This window comes from Orycteropus afer, unplaced genomic scaffold (assembly GCF_000298275.1).
Source record: "Orycteropus afer afer isolate SDZICR_OR568_19922 unplaced genomic scaffold, OryAfe1.0 scaffold00062, whole genome shotgun sequence".
Classification (NCBI taxonomy): domain Eukaryota; kingdom Metazoa; phylum Chordata; class Mammalia; order Tubulidentata; family Orycteropodidae; genus Orycteropus; species Orycteropus afer.
In genome coordinates this window covers 10,827,543-10,850,377 of record NW_006921649.1, presented here as the reverse complement: position 1 = coordinate 10,850,377, position 22,835 = coordinate 10,827,543, and the positions used below count along the sequence as shown (strand labels likewise).

Sequence of the window (22,835 nt, the reverse complement as noted above, 5' to 3'; positions counted from 1 at the left end):
CTCTGGGTAGCTGGCTGTGACCAAGCAGTGACCATAAACTTGCCCCTTGTCAGCTCTACTATACACCTGGGAATTCTGATCATTTACATTAACTTATAGGACCACTGTCTGCCAACCCTATATATGATCTTGGATATGATCTTGGATTAAAAAATATACCGCCTTGGAAACCCAAGAAGAGGTTGCTATGAGTTGGGTCCGACTCAATGGCACATGATAACAACAAACATACAAAAGTAGAAAGAAAATCATATAATAAACCTCATCCTCAATATTACCTACATTCTTAAGTTATTTAAGTTGTTAACTTGCTCTGTTTGGTCCTACTGTATGTCTCTCTAAGGGATATCTGAGATGTTAGTTCAAAGAAAAATTTTGGGTAACTTTCAATTTACTCAAAGTCCATGTTGCTAAAAGGTAGTCTTCATGCATCATACCCAAACAGAAATTCTCAAATATCATCAAAACTCAGGAGTGCGTGCCTCTAGTAAGTCAATGTCAGAGACCATCAGAACCCAGGAAACTGACTCAGCTCTACTGGTCCTCCTCCTTGTCAAACAGACACAAAAACAGAAGACTAAGGCATAAGACTACAGCAGAAAAACTTTTACTCTGATCCTGCCTTCATTTTCCATTTCTTTTCTCAAGCCCTATGTTTCTCTTTTCTTCTGATGTCTCCCAATGTACAAGTGACCCCTGAACAACACTGATTTGAAATGTATGGGTCCACTTATACATGGATTTTTTTCAAGATATGGATCTTGGAGAAATTCAAGAGCTAATAGACACCACACCAGGGAAATTAACAGAAGACAACTTGATGGAGACGAGTGCTTCTGAACCAGTGTCAGACGTTGAGGAAGAAGGCACAGAAGCAGCAGCGCCAGAAAACAAACTGGCATTAGACAATCTGGCAGAAGGGTTCCATTTATTAAAGACTGCTTTTACTTTCTTTTACAACATGGATCCTTTGATGATGCGGGCAGTGAAATTAAAGCACATGGTGGAAAAAGGATTGGTACCATATAGAAACATTTTTAAAGAAATGAAAAAGCAAAAAAGTCAGATAGAAATTACAATATACTTTCGTAAAGTTATACCAAGTGTGCCTGCCTCTCCTGCCTCCCTTCCACCTCCCCTGCCTCTGCCACTCAAGACAGCATGACAAATCCCTCCTCTTCCTCAGCCTAATCAATGGGAAGATGACAGGGATGAAGACCTTTATAATGATCCACTTCTGCTTAATAAATAGCAAATCATCAAGCAGCACAGTTAATAAACTTTTCTGTTGTGTATGTGTGAGTGTCTTCATGAGAAAATCTAGTAACTGTATGGAAAGAACTGTGTTAACTGACTGTTTAGTTAAGATTTTGGGGAGTCAAAAATCATACATAGATATTTGAACTGAGCAGGGGATTGGTGCCCCTAACCCCTGTGTTATTCAAGGGTCAGCTGTTCATGTCTTTTTGTTTTAGGTGGAAGTGTTGAACTGAAACTGGTGTTTCTTCCTATATGGTATGAGTACAGACCTCCACTGCAAGAAAAGTCACCACAGTTTCCTTCTTGCTCTTAGAATATACGTCAAACTCCTTAGCCTGGCACACAAGGACTTTTAAGATCTGGACTTTGCCTACCTTCCTCCTTTATCTCTTATTACTTCTACACTACATATGGTTTAGCTATTCAGAACTCCCTGAAAATCCACTAAGGTCAACTCTCTCATCTTCATTCTTCAATACACTCCTTCTTCCGCCTAGTACATTCCCAACTGGATATACCAGTGAACAAAACATTAAAAAAATCCTGTCCTTTTGGAATGTATATTCTAATAAGACAGGAAATAAACAAGTAATGTTATAACATTAGAAAGTGTTACAAAGGGAAATAAAGCAGGAAAGGGGGATAAGGAATGAGAGCATCTGTGGGAGGTTTCACTTTTATGAAAATGGAAAAAAATAAATCAGGGAACCTGATTACTACCTCTACTTTGCCTGTTGTTAGGTAACTTACTGCTTTGTTTTTTCTATTTACTAGAGAACTCTGTTATTTTCGACAGACTATATGCTATGTACAGTGCTAGGGTCTGGGATCCAGAGATGAGTAAGACATGGCTTCTACTCTTGAGGAGTTCATGCTCCAATCAGCGTGTGTGTCAAGAAGACACACAATAGAAATGCTATGAATACCAAAATCCAGAAGTGCCAGAAAAGCACAGGTGAGAAAATACTCAACCAAGAGATCTCAAGAGAACAAACTCAGTGAACATCAATGGGAAAGCATTTAAAAGCCTCATCAGAAAAGTGGTATGACCAAATCTCACAACCTAAGAATATCATAGGCAAACACACTCACACACACACACACACACACACACACACACAGAGAATGTCCCTTTGCAAGGCATTCTAGAACCAACTGCCATCGAGTCAGATCCGACTCAAAGCGACCCCTCCTTGGGTTTCTGAGTTTGGCATCGGTATGAAAGTAGCTTGCCCAACCTTCCTTCTGAGGAGTGGCTGGTGGGTTCTAACCACCAACCTCTGGTTAGCAGCCCAATGCCTTAGGCACTATGCCATCAGAGCTCCTAGAAGGTATAAGGCCATCATATTTTTCAAAGCATACAGCATTCACTAAGGGATAAGGCCATGGGATATGAGGGGATGCTCCCTTTTCTGTGTGGAATGAGAGCAGTGCCAATTCTAATATGCTTCTGACAGAGGTGACTGCCACAGAGAAAATGAGCGATTATTGGAAAGCAGAGTAGAGGTCTACTAAGCAGGAAGGTTAAAAGGGCTTCAGAGAGAGTGTCAGACTCTCATTATAGGGTGGGAATCAGAACCCACTGTAGGAGTTTAATTTTCCAGTGGCCTTGTGAGGATTATAAACATGTGAATAGGAGGGAGAAAGTGGGAGTTCCCTAAGAGGCAGCACAGTCTAACTGCGGTCACCTAGATCTTCTCAATGAATTCCAAAGACTCAAATTAGATGAATTAAAAATCAAAGGCAGTAATGATATATTACCTTTCAGAATGTCAATACATGTAAAAAGGAAAAGCATCAAATTTTCTTCTTCTAACATTCATCCTTCCATTCAAGTAACCATCAATCCACTCAGTCATCCATCCATCAATCCACACATTCATTAAGTTGTTACTAGTACTTACTATGCACTGACCCCCAAGAAAACAGAAATGAATAAAACATAATACTTTCCCTTTTGGAGTTCAGAGTAGAAAAAACATCATAATAAAACAGAAGGCTAAAAAAGTGCTTTTGTTAAAACTGTTAAGTTTATAAGGATGTGATGATGTTTTTCAGCACAGAAAAAGCCTTCCAGTTCAGGGCCAGTTTTAAAGATGTTCCTTGAACTTGTATACACCTATACCTTTGCTCAAGAAGGCAAATACCACTGGAAGCCTTTGCTCTCCTCTGTCTGGCAAACAACTACCCAATCCAACTTTCAACACCTAATCCAACTTTCACCTCCCCTGGGAGGCTTTCCCTATTTTGTCAAAAAATTCCAATTACTTCATCATATACATCCATATGGTCCTTTGCATGCATCTTTTTCATGCTGTTGTTGCTAGGTGCTGTCAGGTCAGTTCCAAGTCACAGGGACTCTATGGAAGTATGTTTACCCAGATTTTACTGATTATGCCAAGAATGCCAGGTCCTGCACCATCCTCAACATTCGTGCTATGTTTGAGTTCACTGTTGCAGCCACTGTGTCAAACAATCTTGTAGAGGGCCTTCCTCTTTTTCAGTGACCCTCTACTTTACCAAGCATGATGTCCTTCTCTGGGGACTGGTCTCTCCTGATAACATGTCCAAAGTACGTGAGACTAAGTCTTGCCATCCTTACTGCTAAGGAACATTCTGGCTATACTTCTTCCAAGATAGATTTGTTCATTCCTCTGGCAGTCCATGGTATAATCAATATTCTTTACCAACACCATAATTCAAAGGCATCAATTCTTGTTTAGTCTTCTATTCACTGTCCAGATTTCACATGCATATGACGCAACTGAAAATACCATGGCTTGTATTGGGCACACCTTAGTCCTTTTGAATACTTTAAAAAGGTTTTTTGCAGCCAGATCTGCCCCATGAAATGTGTTGTTTGAGTTCTTGCCTGCTGCTTCCATGGGCAGTGATTGTGGATTCAAGTAAAATGAAATCCTCGACAACTTCATTTTTTTTCCTTCTATTTATCATGATGCTTACTGGTCCAGTTTTGAGGATTTTTGTTTTCTTTATGTTGAGGTGTAATATATACTGAAGGCTACATAATCTTGGATCTTCATCAGTAAGTGCTTCGTCATCTTCACTTTCAGCAAGCAATGCTGCTGTATGCATATAACAGGTTATTTAATATGTCTTCCTCCAGTCCTGATGCCATGTTCTTCTTCATATAGCTTCTTGGATTATTTGCTTACCATACGGATTGAGTAAGTGTGGTGAAAGGATACAACTCTGATACACACCTTTCAGCATTTTATTTTTTTTATTTTATTTTTATTTTTTATTTATTTTTATTTTTTTTTTAGGATTTGGGTGAAGATTTACAGAGTAAATTCACTTTTCATACAGCAGTTCACATATACTTTGTCTCATGTCATTGACCAAAATTTACAATGCAGCAGCTCCCCTCCCACTTCCTCCCCATAGTTACCTCCTCCCAGTGTCCATCCCTTCATACTCTTCTGCACCCTGAGCTATCTCCCTGTGCATAAGCCTTCTCCCATGATTGTTCTCTCCAGGGCATGTGTCTACTTGAGGTAAATGTTTAACTCACATGCCTATACTTTGTTTGGCTGGAAACCACAGTTGTGGGTTCAATTCCAGACCCCTTTCAGCATTTTAAACCATTCAGTTTAAATGACTTGTTCTGTTTGAATGACTGCTTCTTTGTCTATGTACAAGTTCCTCATGAACATACTTAGGTGTTCTGGAATTCCCAATCTTCGCAATGTTATCCATAATTTGTTATGACCCACACAATCAAATGCCTTGGCATAGTCAGTAAAATCTGGGTAAACATATTTCTGATATTCTCTACTTCTAGCCAAGATTCATTTGTCATCAATAATGACATCCCTTGTTTCATGTACTCTTCTGAATCTGGCTTGAATATCTGGCAGTTCCCTGTCAATGTACTGTTGCAACCATTTTCAAATTCTCCGTAGGAAAACTTTACTTGTGTATGATATTAATGATATTGTTTGACAGTTCCCACATTCTGTTGGATCACCTTTCTTTGGGAAGGGCAAAAATATGGATCTTTTCCATTCAGATGGCAGGGATCTAGCTATCTTCCACATTTCTTGGCACAGATGAGTGAGTGCATCAGAGTTGCATCCATTTGTTGAAACATCTTAATTGGTATTCTGTCAATTTCTGGACTGTTGTTTTTTACCAATGCCTTCAGTGTAGCTTGGACTTTTTCCTTCAATACCATCAGTTCTTGATCATATGCTACCTCCTGAAATGGCTCAGTGTTGACCAATTATTTTTTCTTCTTCTTTTTTCCAATTCTTTTTGGTACAGTATATTCCATCTTCTTTTGATGCTTCCCATGTCATTCCATTTTTTTTTGCCCACAGAATTCTTCAATACTGGGATTTGAAGCTTGAATTTTTTCCAGCTTAAGAAATGCTAAACACGTTCTTACCTTTTGATCTTCTAGCTCCAGGTCTTTCTTTGCACATTTAATTATAATACTTTACTTTGTCTTCTCAAGCCTTTGAAATCTTTGGCTCAGCTCTTTTACTTCATTATTTCTAACATTTGCTTTAGCTATTCTATGTTCAAGAGCAAGTTTGAGAGTCTCTTCTGACATCAGTTTTGGTCTTTTCTGTCTTAACGACCTTTTGCTTTCTTCAAGTATGATGTCTTTGATGCCATCCCACAACTCATCAGGTCTTTGGTCATGAGTGTTCAATGTGTCAAATCTATCTTGAGATGGTCTCTCAATTCAGGTGGGATATACTCAAGGTCATACTTTGGCTCTTTTGGGCTTGTTTTAATTTTCTTCAGCTTCAACTTGAATTTGCAATGTACCTACTGATGGTCTGTTCTGTAGTCTGCCATTGCCACGTTTTGACTGATGATATAGTGCTTCTGCATCATCTCTTTCACAGATTTGATCCCTGTGTATTCCATCTGATGAGGTCCATGTGTATAAACACCATTCATGTTGTTGAAAAAAGGTATTCATGATGTTGGTCTCGTAAAATTCTATCATGCACTCGCCAGTGTCGTTTCTATCACCGATATCCTATTTTCCAGCTACCAATCCTTATTCTTGTTTACAACTTCCGAATTGCAATCACCAGCATGATTACTTGATTGCATGTTTGAGAAATTTCGGACTGCAAAACCAGGTAAAAATCTTCAATTTCTTCATCTTTGGAATTAATAGTTGGTGCACAAATTTGAATACTGGTATATTTACTGATCCTTCTTAGAGGCAAATGGATAGTATCCTATCACTGACTACACTGTACATCAAGATAGATCCTGAAATGTTCTTTTTGACCATGAATATGACACTGTTCCTCTTCAGTCTGTCATTCCCAGCAACAGACTCCATGTCTGTACAATTTGTAATGGCCAGTACCAGTCCAATTCAGCTCACTAATGCTTAGGATGTTGATCTTTATGCATTCCATTTCATTTTTGATGACTTCTAATTTTCCTAGATTCATACCTGTACATTACACACTCCAATTATTAATTTTCCAACTATTAATTATCAATGTGGAATCTCTGTTGTAATACACTAATATTTAGTAGTTATTTGCATAGCCATTAGATTGTGAGCTTCTAAAGAGTAATCCATCTTATTCATGCTTGTATTCCTAGTGACTAGCTCAGAGAAGACATTCCAAAAATGCTTGGACAGTGATTTTTAAGGTTTACTTCCTTCAATATTTCAGTGTGTCCAACATGATATTGCCAGTTACTCTCTTCTTTAAATAAATTCTTGTTTTGTTAGCCACTCAAAACCATCAATGGCTTTCTACTACCTATGGATAAGGGTCTAAATTCCCCTACTCTGACTTCAAGAGTCCCAAAAGATCTACATTTCTAATCTTGAAATGAGTGACATCTATAATAATACATCTTCTTTATTACTCCTAAACCTGGTGTTTAGGCCAATTGAAAACCTGTCATTCTTCTTATTTCTACATGGTCCAATCCTACCAACTTGGTAAGATTCAGGGTAGTATTTTTACCTTTACAGAGCTTCTCTTACTCCCCAGCTTAATAAAATTGCTCTATGCCATTACCAGGAGCTCTGGTGGCATAGTGCCTAAGGCATTTGACTGCTAACCAGAAGGCTGGCAGTTCAAACCCACCAGGCACTCCACAGAAGGCAGATTGGGCAATCTACTTCCAAAGAGATACCGCCTCGGAAAACCAAGGAGGGGTCGTTATGAGTTGGGATAGACTTGGGATGGCAGTGAGTATGGAGTTTGGTTTTTTAATGCCATTACCAGTCAATTGTGTAGGTATCTAACTTACTCTATTATTAAATTATAAACTCATTTTAAAGTAAGATTTATATTCTAGTAATCTACATCTCTCATAACACATGGCACAATTCCTAGAACAAATTGTTGAAAAAGTGAGCTAACAGGATTCCTTTATTTCATTCTATAATTAGGGAAAAGAACTAACAACACTATTTATTTTGGGCCAGAAACTGTGCCCGGCCCTTATATATGTCAGTTTACTCACTTCTTACAACATATCTGTGATAGGTATCATTATTAGCCTTGTTTTTTGGAAGAAGATTCTGAAACATTAAATGACTTACCGAATATCCCACAGATTGTTAAGTGGTAAAACCAAAACTCGAATCTCAGACTGTCCTATTCCAAAGGTTGTGTTCTCCTACATATCTCATTGTTTTGCCTTGTCTTGGTTTATGTAATGTGTTTATGCATATGACCTGGCCACTAACAAATAGTTTGACTGCCTGACTTAAAGACAGTGGCTCAAAGATCAGATTTTGAGAACTAAATGACTGAGTGTGAAGAAATAATATCATATACATTCTTTCCATTTTTTTCTCAACTTCTATTTTTGATACTGCAATCTAAGTATAATCAGGGAAAGTTTAAACAAGGCAATTAAATGTACTGTAATGTAAAGTGCTTGCTTCTGTAATGTTTTTACAGTGGGGGCAAAGAAGTATATCAATGATCCTCCTTCAATTCTCCAGCAGTGGAAACAATTTATCAAGATAGATGGTTTCAGGCAATTTAGTTTTGGAAGGACATAGTGATAAGTAATGTAGCAGTTTGTGTAGCAGTTAATGTAGTCAGTGTTTATAGAAATGTTTGTGAATTAAATAGCTAACCACTAAAACAGTATTTTATCAAATAATCTCCCTAAATAAAATGCATTTTGACTTTAAGATGACATGTGCTCTTATAGGATGTTTCCTCTGCATGCTAAGGACTATATAACAAATTAAAGAACACACATTTATGTGGATAAAAGGCAAATAAACTTTCTCTAGCAGTAATGTGGGAATCATCACTGACGGTTTGACATATCAATATTTCAGGAAGAACAAATGACTTTCATATCAATGTTTTTTTTTTTTAATCATATACTTATTCATTTTTGCATTACTTGAATAGTTTGGAAAGAATTTGTACTTTATCACCTGAAACTGCTTAACGTATTTCGAAATATTTTAATAAAGCTTTTTGAATTATCAAATAATGTAACTTTTAAACAAATTTTACTATTATTATAAATATTTGCTCTTCATCCCTTGCCCAAAGGAAAACTATAAATCTTGTCTCAACTGAATGAACACCATTTATCATATTCATTTTGTTGTCAATACAATTATGAAAAGCCTTTGGCCTTTTCCCAAGGAAGCTGATTTGCTACTGAAACTCAATTATTACAAGCAAGGCAGGTACTAAACCACCCTGCTTGCAATCTAACACAGCTTCCTGGATAAGTGACACTCGCCCTCCGCCCCTGACCCTAATAACATCAACATCTATGGTCAAAAGGAGAAGACAACGGTTTCTAGTTCAAAACAAAACATTAAGTTCCAAGGTTTTCTGTTTGCTATTTTCTGCCATCTGCTGGACAAAAGTTTCATTTCCAACTGGTGCCAGAAAAAGAAAGCTAAATGAGAGTATGTGAAAGTCTTAATTAAAAACTCAAATTATATCTTCTGTAAATATTAGTCAGTATCAATTATGACAGTTATTTTCATTCCTTGACATTGAGGGGAAAGGTTCTGACCTTGATTCTTGGTTAAAACTGCTGACGAGGAAAATATGAATGTTAATTGTGATGCAATCTGAGGTTGTAGTTTGGCTTCAAGATCATCATCAATTCCAAAGTGCCAATACTAGATTTTTATGATGTTTCAAATAAATGAAAAGTCTTTATTTTAGGAACTAGCTAGCTGCTGTGTACGTTTAGAAAAATAAAAGGATTATATGTAATTCCAGATTACCCTTCGTGGTTAAATGAACTGTGTGATTTTCTAAGTTAAAATTTCCGATCTCTGTACATGTACATTACATGCTAATTTAGAGATACATGATGCCTCAGTGATATCGAAGATTCTTATCCCTATCCCTTCCTTGGGCACATAAGTCCAATGAAATAGATTTTAATAGTAACAAAAACATGTCAACTACTCAAATTAATCTCTCAAAGAATTTTAATGTATAGTTCTCCCTAAAACATGCCAAGATCCCCTTTTAGGTACATCTCTAGCCATAACTGTGGTAAAAGTAGTTGAAAATTATCTTATAAGAAGCTTCTATTATAATTTAACTTATGAGATGTTTGAGTAGGAAGGGTTTGAACAGAGCAACTAAGAAATAGCATAACTTGAAAAATACATTAACTTTAAGACTACAGAATTTTTCTTTATGTGCTCTGATGGTTTCATGTATAAAAGGCATGAAAGTCATTACATTATACTCAAATGACTTGCATAGATTATCATTTCCTGTTAAGACTTATGATGATTCTTATAATACTAATTCCTAAAACAATACAAATGATAACCATTTAGGACCACAAAGTATGTGGCAGGAGCTCTAGTAGCATAGTGCCTAAAGCACTTGACTGTTCACCAGAAGGCTGGCGGTTCAAACCCACCAGCCACTCCTCGGAAGGAAGGTTGGGCAATCCTACTTCCGTAGTGATAGTGCCTCGGAAACCCAAGGAGGGGTCACTATGAGTCGGGGCCGACTCGACCGCAAAACAACAAGAAGTATGTGGCAGACATTAACAAAGTGTACATTATCTGTTCTAAATGTCACAAAAAGCCATGAGGTGAAGGGACTTGCCCAGGTTTACAGAGTAAACGGAGAGCTGGGATTTTAAGCATGATTTGTCTGACACCAAAGGCCATACTCTTTTTACTCTTCCATGATGAGGCATTTCTGCGTGAGATGTTTAATTTTTTTTGCTGCCTGTCCTAAGTCTTAGCAAAGGTAAATTCAAATTTTACACCAAATGAAAAATTCTAACCATTTATTTTCCTTTTCCAGTCCACTAATATTTTCATGATGATGAAAAATTATAGCAGGACGAGTTAAGCCTCAAAGAGATAAAAGTGACATCCTCAGTCCTGCTAATTGAGATGGAGTAGAGATTCAAATCTCCTCAACAATGCCAAATGGTAGGACTCATGGATTCTGAGTTAAAGACGTTAGCTGGATTATCCCTGCAACCCTGCAATACGAACAATCATTTGGGGAGGTGATTTTTAAGTTGTCAATATTTAATGGCCCCCAAAAAGTGACCTTTTTGAGCTGGGTCTCCAAATGCTGTGCTCAGTTATCTGCACTGCTGCCACTGTGCTGTAATTTTTAGCTGATTACACATTAGTTCATTTAGCTTTGTTTCCTCTTCCCTACTGTGCCATACTATTAAACGAAAGCGAGGGGCCTGGCATCCCTCTGTGCACAGAGCTGGTATTGTCACAGTGTAATAAGGATACATCCAGTCAAACAGCATGGTGTAGCTGGTCTTTGTGTTCAGTGCAAAGGCAATCCCTCGAAGATCTCTTGCCAGCCCGATCAACATACGCTGTCAGTGGGAAGAGACACAGTAATTGATTTTCACGTTAGTGCAGAGCAGATGGAGTAATAATCAGGCAATAATGACCACATATCTGATTTTGATTCATTAGCTAAAATGTCTCGCTCAGATCCCTTTCTATAGAAAACCATAGACTCACGGACCCTTTAAACAAACAGACCATCAAATCTGCTGACCAACTCTACCTCACTTTTTATAAATTGAACTAAGTCATAATTCTAGCAGCTTAGGAACGTTTAGGTTCTTAATATACTTTGTTTTTGAATAATGCCAAATTTTAAAAAAAGCCCCAAATTGATAATTTCACAAAACAGAAATGTACAGTCTAGACACTATTTAATAATAGCTAATTTTAACCACATTGGCTTGTACGCACCACACAATTTGGAGTCGCTGGCATTTAAAAGTCTCTAATGAATATCCTTAATAACTTAGGACAAAAAAAAAAAAAAAAACCCTGCTCTAAAATAAACAAACAACTGGCCTGGTGACCTATAGGTACTATGACATACCCAGAATGGTAATTGTATTCCCCAAGCAAGGAGTAAAGAGAGTTTTACACTCAGTGCCAGAAGACTGGAATTTTGAGTCTAGCTCTACTTCTTAACTCTAAAACTTAAGGCAAAGCATATCAGCAGTCTGTTTGTCATTTATGAAGGGGGCTAAAATTTCCTTTTTCACAAACTATTGTGAGGAATACATTTAATAAGCTTATGGAAAAATGCCTAGCACAGAACCTAACACATACTAGGTGCTCCATAAGGATTTACTTTTAGAGGGAAAACACTTGACTCTTAAAGGAAGGCGGTCTCACTTGCACCCTGGATCCTAATAGAGCTGTCCTTAGGGTGACGCTTGGGAAGAAGAAGAAAACCAAGGAACAGATGTCAGAATGTCAGAACAAAGAGCACAAATAAACATAATTGCAAAACAAGGGGGTGGGATAATTGAGATATGATACTGTGATTTCTGAAGATACTGTTTCAGGGGAAACATTCTGCCAGAAAATGATACCTGACCAGATTTTTTTCTTGTCTTACATTCTGGTAACAAATGGAAACCTCTTTAAGGAGTTTATGATTATCATTAAGGTAGAAATGAGTCCTGACCTCATCTTAATAGCTAAATAACATTTCAAAGTAGCATATAATAGTTTATCTAACTGTCAGAGCATTGGGAATTTTATTTTCTTCTTTGTATCTAAAAGGTGGCTCAATATAAACCGGATGTTGTTTCAAAGATATCCTGTTTGTGTGCAGCCTAGCAGTTTATAGAAAGATGGCTATTTGAATTTCTACACACAAATACTGAATTTCTGCTTCTTTAAACAACTTCCTTTTTCTTTTCTCAAAATCTCCCCGGTTCTTGTTTTTATATAACTGGCTGGCTTACTTGAAGTTCTCTCATGTGACTTGCTATTTTTTTTTTAAAAAGACCATTTTGCCATTTAAGTAATCTATTTTCACCACCTTAATCTGTTCCAGCCATTGGAAGAAAACACATCTTCTAACAAGTCTTTTCCAACAATTCTATTCTCACTGCTTAGTTTTGTATTCTCTCTATTAAAGTGGCCTTTTGTTCTATTTTTATTATGTATACTTACAAGTCATTATTCAACTAATCTTAAACTCTCACAACACATAAGGTACCTAAAACTCAACTGTAAATTAGTCAACAGGAACCCGATTTTCACTTCCTTTGTGCCTAGTACAAAAGGTTCTTAATGAAATAATATTTTAGGTTATCTCCATTAGACATAAAGGTTTATATTTTATCATAAGTTTTCCTTCCTTAAAAGATGTCAAGTTAATAGAAGTCCTCCAATCGACAGAGAATCTATTATACCAAAATTTTTATTTTAGAAAATGCTACTGCAGAGCAGAGGAAGCATATAACAATTTAATAACTAAATTCATATTTTAAATAGATTCAATTGAGTAGGAAAATAAAATGTTCATGTGAGTAAGAAACAGATTACTTATGTTCAAAGCGGCAGATATTACTACAATAATCTACAGAGATTCACAAACAACACTAAGGTAGTCTTTCTCCATAGCTGAAACAGACCTAGTTCTGGTATGACACACACACACACAAAAACCCTGTTAATCAGGAGCTAAGGCTCCTCAACAGGCTACTAAACAAGAGAGAGAGGTGATTTGATTTAAATTTATGAAGGGTGGAGCCACAACTTACCATCTCATTTAAAACAGTACCAAACCTAAACCCACTGTTGCCCAGTTGATTCGGACTCATAGAGAGTTTATAAGACAGAGGAGACCTGCCCTACATGGCTTCCAAGGCTGTAAGTCTTTACAGAAGCAGATTGCTAATCTTTCTCCCATGAAGCGGCTGGTGGGTTTGAACTGAAGACCTCTTGGTTAGCGGCTGAGGGCTTTACCCACTGCACTAACAGGGCTTGCTTAAGATAGTACAAAGAGGTCTATTTTAAAAGTTGCCTGTCTCCTCTTCTATAAATACTATATGATTGGTCAACACTTGATTGATTTGAAAAGCAAGGGCACCTTTATATTTAGTGAGGCTGTTTTGGGGAGTGGGATAGTCTGGGGTAGATAACCCTAAGGATTCCTTTTTGGGTATTAAAGGAGAAACTGCTGAGTACTTCAGTCGGCTGTACAGTGAACAGTTGTCTGTGTGCCAAGTGTGAGACTGATGGGCTGGGAAACAGCTGAAACGTGGCTTCTTCCACCCTGACCCCCAAAACAGGGTTTCTAATGGAAAGTCTGACAGACCCTTTACTGTAGTGGCACTACTGGGGGCAGCTATAATATTATCCTCATAATTCTACGATATAATAACAACAAAGAAAAAGAAGGTGAAGGGTCATTGTGCTTTGTCTTTAGAATTAAGATGGCTGTCTTCATCCTTACAGCATACTCTTAATTCTGGAGACACATCTTAATAACCTCTAAATAGTTCCAACAAAAGAGCCGTGTCAGAGGAATGAGCAGGCCCCAAGGTGTTTCAACTGGAGTGTTTTCATCTGCCTTTATTGCTCTATCCCTCTCCAGAATTAAGGCAATAACCTGTGATAAATTATTCAGGAACTGCTACAGGGATCAAAGCAAAATCATTCTGTTAAAGTGCTGTTTGCAACATTTGGCACTTAGTGCGAAAACTTTTAATGTGCGCATGCTGAAAATCAAGGATTTTAAATAATTTAACATTGTGGAGTTTTTACGAAGGGACTAAAGATAGTAGGTTCCTATTTAACTGCTCTTCTTCCTCCGAGAAGTTTTCATTCATTTTCCTTAAAATCAATGACATCATAGCCAAATCAAAAATGATACATCAGTCAGGAGAGTACTGAACTGTATTTCACTATGGATGCAATTTTAGGGGGAGAAAACTTATATTTTGAAATAATGCTCTGGAGCCAGGATTTGTTACAGCATTTTCTTTCTTTTCTTCTTTATTTTGAACAGAAAAACCCAAGACAAAAATTCAATGTTCTCTTCAATTTTATTAGGACTAAGTAAAAAAACAAAGCTATAAATATAAGAGTTTTGCGGCATTCTTTCCCCTCACAACCATATTTCAATTTGGCAACATAGGTCCTTAATGTTTACGTTCATCCTGAAATCTGCATCTCAAAAATATCTATAAATAGGCAGTTAGAAAATCCTGGTAAGGGTTGCAAATTAAATGAATTTGGCAGTCCTGCGGCATTTTCATAGAGATATTTTAACAGCATCACCTCCTGTGGATTGGAATACTAAATACTTTATTGAAGAACAAAACAGAACTGTTTTTATATCTAGTACTTGCAAAATGAAGTACCTAAAAGCACTTTTGCATGTATTATTTATTCATCATGATAGAAAAATAGCCTTAACCTAATAAATTACATTTAAAAGCATTTAGTGCAAAAGTTTTGTTTATGATAAAGCAACAGATTTAGTTCTTTATCGGTAGCTTAAAGCACCAAGTTTTCTTTATACAAATTAGACAGATGGTGCTTACAGTAGAATTTACTAAAGGTCTGTCACAACAAATGCAGCCAAGCTGCATATTTAATCACTGCAGAATCTTGTCTACCTGCAGCTGCCAACTGCTAATCCAATTTCCCTGATAAATGTGGCAAGAGACACGATCAGCAATAAAGAGCATCTAACTCCATTTTCCTGCAGGGCGTCTTTTGATGAACATTTAGGACGGAAGCACGGAGTGCACTGTGTGGCCTTGGTTCGTGGCAGCTGCATGCATTCTGAGGCACAGTTCTCAGGTTACTCACTTAATTCTGCCACTATCATTACGTTGCTATTGATCTCAGTAGCTGTTGCCTACACAGCATTACTCTAGATGAAGCTGAATCAGGCAGTTATCATGCATCAAACTTGCTCAAAAGCCTGGAGATTTCCCCTTAATTACTTGTGATTTTATTTGCAAATACCGTTAAAGTGTAATCAAGCAGTCACTTTCCAGGGTCGTTAAGAACTTGCTGGTTTAGGGATATATCACTGGAACTCCATTAAAAATGACTCTAGGAAGATGGTTTCTATCAAACTAGATGGGATTACATCAAAACAGGCTCAGAGTATAATGAAATCTTCAAATGAGACAAATGTAGTTTTTCTAAAGATCGTGTTTTTCGATCTGTTTCTCTTTGATAAAGGGCATCAACAGCCACTTTAAAGCTGCAAAGGCTTGTTAGTCATTAAATTATGCAAAGACATCTAAAAAAAAATACAGCTAGCTATCTAGAGTGGAAACACTGAAGAAGAATTTCAGCAGGAATATAAACACAAAGAAAAACTGTAAGGTCCTTTTTGGTTCTTAAAATTTTGTGGCTATGATATGCTGATAAAAGTTTTAAATTAAAAAAGTATAGTATTTGGCTAGGTAAATTTTGGTAGAAGAGTTATACTACCAAATGTATCAAAGCATCAAAGGCCATCCACTGTTTATTTGGCTTTTTACTACTAATTTTTTTTTTTTTTTGGTGAAGAGAAGACAAGCATGCAAAATGACACTAATATTTCCAGCATATATCAAAATAACAATAAAATATGACTCAAAGCATCATCAGCAAAGGTGCTTGCATTCTCTGGAGTGCATTTATTAGTCTTTTAAAAATAATAATCAGTGTCAATCTATCTAATATAGCTCTGGTAACTGTAATTTTAAGAGATGCTATTTCCACTTAGCTAATCTTGTGCTCCCCATCCCCCATCTTAAAATATGGGGCTGTTTTGTCACAAACAGCTTGCTACACTTAAGGATTTTACTAATAAAACATAATGTTGTCTTAGATATTATGACTGTTGCCACAGCTGAACTGACTTGTCAAATCAATCCTAATATGGCTCCCACAGGCACATAAAAACCTTATTTAGCTATCAGTTATCCTAATCACTTTGTTCACTTTAAGAATGCAATACTTCAAGACCAGCTCCTATTTATACATATATGCCTAGCCATTTAATAAAGCCTTGATTTATACAAATTCTTGTTTAAAAAAAATATTTAGAGATGTACTGTTTTAGCATGTCTATGTTTGTGCGTTCCTCCATATAAATATACTGAAACATTCAATGTACGGTAGATGAGGGAATCCCCCAGAAATCAAACCCATTGCTGGTGAGTCGATTCAGATGAGGGAATAGGGATATTTAAAGTAGTATGCTCAAAAGAAATACTCTATTAAAGATACTAACAGCCACCAGCAACAAATCTGTGTCGTCTAATCATGAGCTGACTGGCTGAAACCATTTGCTGATCTCAGAGTTGGTTTTGTATCAGAAACTAGAAAAGAGCTATATGCACCTGAGAAAGCAGGACTGATGAGGCAGGGAGCACACAAAGATATGCAAAACCATTTTATGAATCTAGATATACGATGAAAAGCAAAACTGTCTTTCCTTGTGTTGGGAAACAAACCCACCTTTACATCTTCTTGTTTAAAGTTGTTGTTGAATATCTGTAATACTGTTTCAAAAGAGACTGTAAGAGGCAGCATGAAATTCTCAAATTCATCCTCATCTTCGCCTATCAGAGAAACAAAAGGATCACCATGGTTTAAAATGCATGCTATTGTACATTAGCCTTGACAGTGAGTGCTTCATTCAGGCTTAGAAATGTTCTTCAGAGGGGGTCGCCCTACATGCAAACCTATGGCACATTTTCTGCTTTGGCTCATTGAATATTCTGGTGTTTTGCCTTTTCTTCGGCACTAAATGAAACAGCAAAATTACTTACCAGCCTTCCCCCCTTTCCCCTAGATTTGTATTGGATCAGACTCATGCTCCAGGCAACACAGCCCTTCAGCTCTTAGGGTCCCAAGAGCTTCCCTAATGCCTCAAGGAAGGCCACTTTCAAAGCCCAGGAAACAGGGGTCTTTTTTCCCCCTTCTCTTTAGGTGCCAAGGCCCTAAAGGGCTCTCAGACTCAGGTGCCCAGATAGCTCTGAGTTATTATTCTCTTTTATTTATGTTCCTTTTTATTAATTTGTTAAATAGATAGAAGGGAAACTTTTCTTCATCTGCCAATAGGAGGGGGGTCCCTCATGGGTCATTTGGATTTTAAATACATATTCTCCATGGGAACACTTCCCTTTGCACTAAGCTTCCTTTTCTTTATAAAGAGGGAAACAGGAGTCATTTTCTGTTAACATTTTCACTTTAAAGGTGGTCTGCAGTTTCCTCAAGGGTTCTATTAAAGTAGAATCTTCACTTCGTACATGGATTATGCACAACTGATAAGTGATAGGGTATTCTTTTCAAAACGGGTGGTTTCTTTTAAATGACAGACTTGATTCTCTCTTTCATCTGTTGCTACAGGGAACTATGAACTCCACTTTACTGAGGTCAAGCCCCCCCTTTTCTGATGTAGAAACAGGTAGGGAAAAGCTAAATGACTTCTCAAGGTAGCATACTTAGTTGCAGCTATATGGCCCACCCTATCAGCTTTCTATGCCATTAGACTTTTTAAATAGATTACTAAAGAAGAAGAAACGAGATCTCAGAGATGATCTTCATGGTTCCCACACTTTGGTCCCTGAATTAGCATCATCATCATCATCATCATCTGGGAACTTGTTAGATGCAAATTCCCAGGTTCCACCTCAGATTTACTCAATCAGAAACTCTGGGGGTGGGACCCAGCAATCTTTAACAAGCCCTCCAGGTAATTCAGATGCATGCAAAAGTTTGAGAAACTTTGCTCTATAAAGCCATTTTACAGATAAGGAAACTGAGGTCCAAGGCTACAAACACAGAAGATCAACTGCAGAATCAGGATCCTTTGACTCCTAAGGAGTGGTTGATCCAGCACACACCCTAATCTTTCGCAACTTCTCTCTCCCTTAACCTCACACACTGTTTCAGGAAGCCAAAAGAAATCTGGGACATAGTTTTGCTCACAAAGAGATGTCAAAGACGAAGGCCAATGGGTCTTTCACAGTATGCTGCCCTAGACAAGGGTAAGGGTCCTAGGTAAAGGGTAAGGCAAACGAAATTATAATCCCTGCTCTGACAATTGGTTATGTGACCAAGTTACTTCTTTGAGACATACCTTCAGTCAACTGCTGATGACAGAAAAAACCTATACAGAAGCTATTCCTATCTTTCAAGGCCTAGATTAAATGACTGCTTTCCCAATGTCTGAGTCAAGCTCTCCCCAATACCACTACAAGTAATGTCCCTTCTCCCTTTTGGTTCCCACAGATCATTTATCAGTCTGCCTTGAGTTATAGATATTCAAGCACATACATACTAATAACACTAACAATACCACCTACATCATGCACTACATACCACTAGCACTACTACCATTTGTTAAGAGTTATTGTGGAGAGTGAGTGAGAACAAATTTATAATGTGTGTATGTAAATTGTTATGTCTATCAGCCTACACAGCTAGTATCTCTGGCTTAGCTTCTAGAGAGCCCAGACTGTGCATGTTTGTGTTTCTCAATGAAGGAGGATGACATAGGGCTCTGCAGTCAAACAGACCGCTCTCTGCTTCCACACCTGCTGTTTGACTTTGGATATTTTACTCATTGCTCTGAGTCTCAATTTCTTTATCTACAAAATAAGGGTAAAAATACCTATCTTAGAGGGTTGTTGACAAGATTAAATGTTATGACACATGAACAATGGAACATGCTCAATAAATAGTAATGGCCTTCCTCATATGTTGCTATCATCCTTAGGTGCTATTGAGTAAGTTCCGACTCAGAGAGACCCTATGTACAGAATGAAACATTGCCTGGTACTGTGCTTGAATCCTTGGTTGCAACCACTCTGTCAATCCATCTCATTGAGGCTCTCCACCCTTTTCACTGACCCTCTACTTTACCAGGCATAACATCCTTCTTCAGGAATTGGTCCCTTCTGACCACATGACCAAAGTACATAAGAGGAAGTCTGGTTATTCTTGCTTCTAAGGAGCATTCCAGCTGTACTTCTTCCAAGACAGATCTGTTCATTCTTCTGGCAGTCCATGGTATTTTCAGTATTATTCACCAACACCACAATTCAATTGCATCAATTCTTCTTCTCCCGTCTTCCTTATTCATTGTCCAGCTTTCACATGCATCTGAGGCAACTGAAAATACCCTGGCTTGGGTTAGGCACACATAAGTCTTCAAAGTGACATCACTGCTCTTTAACGCTTTAAAGAGGTCTTTTGTGGCAAATTTGCCCCATGTAATACGATGTCTGATTTCTTGACTGCTGCTTCCATAGGTGCTCATTATGGATCCAAGTAAAATAAAATCCCTGACAACTTCAATCTTTTCTCAATTTACCATGATGTTGATTATGATCCAGTTGGGAGAAATTTTGTTTTATGTTGAAGTGTAATTCACAGTATGTGCTTCAAGTCTTCTTCACTTTTAGCAAGGAAGGTTGTGTCATCTGCATATTGCAGGTTCTTAACAATTCTTCCTCCAATTCTGATGTAATGTTCTTCTTTCATATAGTCCAGCTTCTTAGATTATTTGCTCAGCATACAAATTGAGTAAGCATAGTGAAAGGATACAAGCTTTTCCAGATTTTTGAACCATGCAGTATCCCCTTGTTCTGCTTCTTGGTCTATGTACAGGTTTCACATGACCACCATTAAGGGTTCTGGAGTTCCCATTCTTCACAATGTTATACATTTGTTATGATCCACACAGTCTAATGCCTTTGCATAGTCAATAAAACACAGGTAAACATCTTTCTAGTATTTTTTGCTTTTAACCAAGATCTACCTAACATCAGCAATAATATCTCTCATTCCATACCCTCTTTGGAATCTGGCTTGAATTTTTGGCAGTTCCCTGTCAATATATTGCTGCAACTATTTTTGAATTATTTTCAGCAAAATTTTACTTGTATGTGATACTAATGATGTTGTTTGATACTTTCCACATTCTGTTGGATCACCTTTCACTGTAATGAGTACAAATATTGATTTCTTCTAGCTGGTTGGCCAGGTCTTCCAAGTTCCTTGGCATAAATAAGTGAGCATCTCAGCACTGCATCCATTTGCATTTACCACTTGTCTGTGAGTTTGTTGTACTGTGGTGGCTGGTGTGTTGCTGTGAGGCTGGAAGCTAAGCCACCAGTATTTCAAACAGAATCACCCATGGTGGATAGGTTTCAGTTGAGTTTTCAGACTAAGACAGACTAAAAAGAAGGACCTGGCAGTCCACTTCTGAAAAAACTCATCACTGAAAATCTTACGAATAGCAGTGAAAGAGTATCTGATATAGTGCTGGAAGATGAGCCCCTCAGGTTGGAAGGCACTTAAAATACAATTGGGGAAGAGCTGTCTCTTCAAAGTACAGGGAACTTTAATGACGTGGATGGAGAAAAGCTTTTGGGACCATCATTTGCTGATGTGGCATGACTCAAAATGAGAAGTAACAGCTGGAAATATTTGTTAATAATTGGAATGTGGAGTTTACAAATATCAATCTAGGAAAATTGGAAATTATAAAAAATTAAGTGGAATGCATAAAGATCGATATCCTAGGAATTAGCGAGCTGAAATGGATGGGTATTGGCCATTTTCAATCGGATGATCATATGGTCTTCTATGCCAAGAAAGACAAATTGAAGAGGAATAGTGTCACTTTCATTGTAAAAAACAACATTTCAAGATCTATACTGAAGTACAGTTCTGTCAGAGATAATGTCCATATGCCTACAAGGAAAACCAATCACTACTACTATAATTCAAATTTATGCACCAACCACTAAAGTGAAAGATGAAGAAACTTCTGCAGTATGAAACTGACCAAACATGCAATCAAGATGTATTGGTAATTACTGGTGATTGGAATGCCAAGTCAGAAAAGAAGAAGAATCAGTAGTTAGACAATATGGCTATGGTGATAGAAATGACAGTGGAGAGAGATCACATGATAGAATTTTGCAAGACCAACAACTTGCTCATTGCAAATACCTTCTTTCAACAACATAAATGGCAAACTATACATGTGGACCTCACCAGATGGAATACACAGGAATCAAATTGACTACATCTGTGCAAAGAGGTGATGGAGAAGCTCAATATCATTAGTCAAAAGAAGGACAAGAGCTAACAGTGGAAAAGACCATCAATTGGTCATACACAAGGTCAAATTGAAGCTGAAGAAAATTAAAACAAGTCCACTAGAGCCAAAATGTGACCTTGATTATATCACAGCTGAAGTTAGTGACCATCTGAAGAACAGATTTGATGCACTGAACACCAATGATCAAAGACCAGAGGAGTTGTGGGATGACATCAAGAACATCACACATGAGTAAAGTAAAAAGTCATTACAAAGACAGGAAAGGAAGGAAAGTCCAAAATGGATGCCAGAAGAGACTCTGAAATTTCCTCTGGAACATCGAGTAGCTGAAGCAAATGGAAGAGATAAAGAGCTGGACAGACTTCAAAGGGCAGTTCAAGAAGACAGAAGATTTCGAAGGGTGGCTGGAGAAGACAAAGTATAATGAAATATGCTAAGATCTGGAATTAGAAAACCAAACTTGGCATTTCTCAATCTGAAGGAACTGAAGAAAAAATTCAAACCTCAAGTTGCAATTCTGAAGGATTTTAAGGAAAAAATATTGAACGATCCAGGAAGCATGAAAAGAGAGGGAAGGAATACACAGAGTCACTGTACCAAAAATAATTGGTCAATGATCATTTCAGGAGGTAGTATTATGATCAAGAACCAGTAGTACTGAAGGAAGAAGTCCAAGCTGCACTGAATGAACTGGCAATAAACAAGGCTCCAGGTAGTGACAGAATACCCATTGCACATTATAGTATTAGAATTAAGTACCAAAATCAAACCTACTGCCATTGAATCAATTCTGACTCACAGCAACCCTATTAGCACAATGTTCCCACACCATTTCCAAGGCTGTAAGTTTTTACAGAAGCAGACTGCATCAACTTTCTCCCATGGAGCAGCTGGAGGGTTCCAATGGCCAACCTTCTGTTTAGTAGCTGATTTTGTTTAGTAGCTGAATACTATCACCACTACATCACAAGAGGTCTTTATTAGAAAAATTTTGTATTTGCATGAAAAGTAGTTGCTCAGTAAAGATGAATTTTTAAAAAGGCTTTATTTGATTATGCCTGATATAAAAAAAATAATTGAAGCAAACATTATCAAATCTTTAAATATATAACTGCAAAAACTGCGAGGAGGCCACATGTTCTGACCTCCTCTAATCTCACAAGAGGAAGACAGCAGTAACCCAAGGCCTATTACTGCAAGGCCAAACAT

The 22,835-nt window shown here is 37.5% G+C and overlaps 1 protein-coding gene across 1 annotated transcript in view; it reads right to left on the bottom strand.

Annotated features, from left to right (window-relative positions):
- RANBP17 (RAN binding protein 17) overlaps positions 1 to 22,835 on the bottom strand; it is a 533,584-nt gene that overhangs the window by 83,385 nt on the left and 427,364 nt on the right. Inside the window, exons 19-20 of the mRNA XM_007939761.2 lie at positions 17,006 to 17,109; positions 11,000 to 11,088 (exon numbers count right to left, since the gene is read on the bottom strand). Coding sequence (XP_007937952.1) covers positions 11,000 to 11,088; positions 17,006 to 17,109 — 193 coding nt within the window. The remainder of the gene's footprint in view (positions 1 to 10,999; positions 11,089 to 17,005; positions 17,110 to 22,835) is intronic.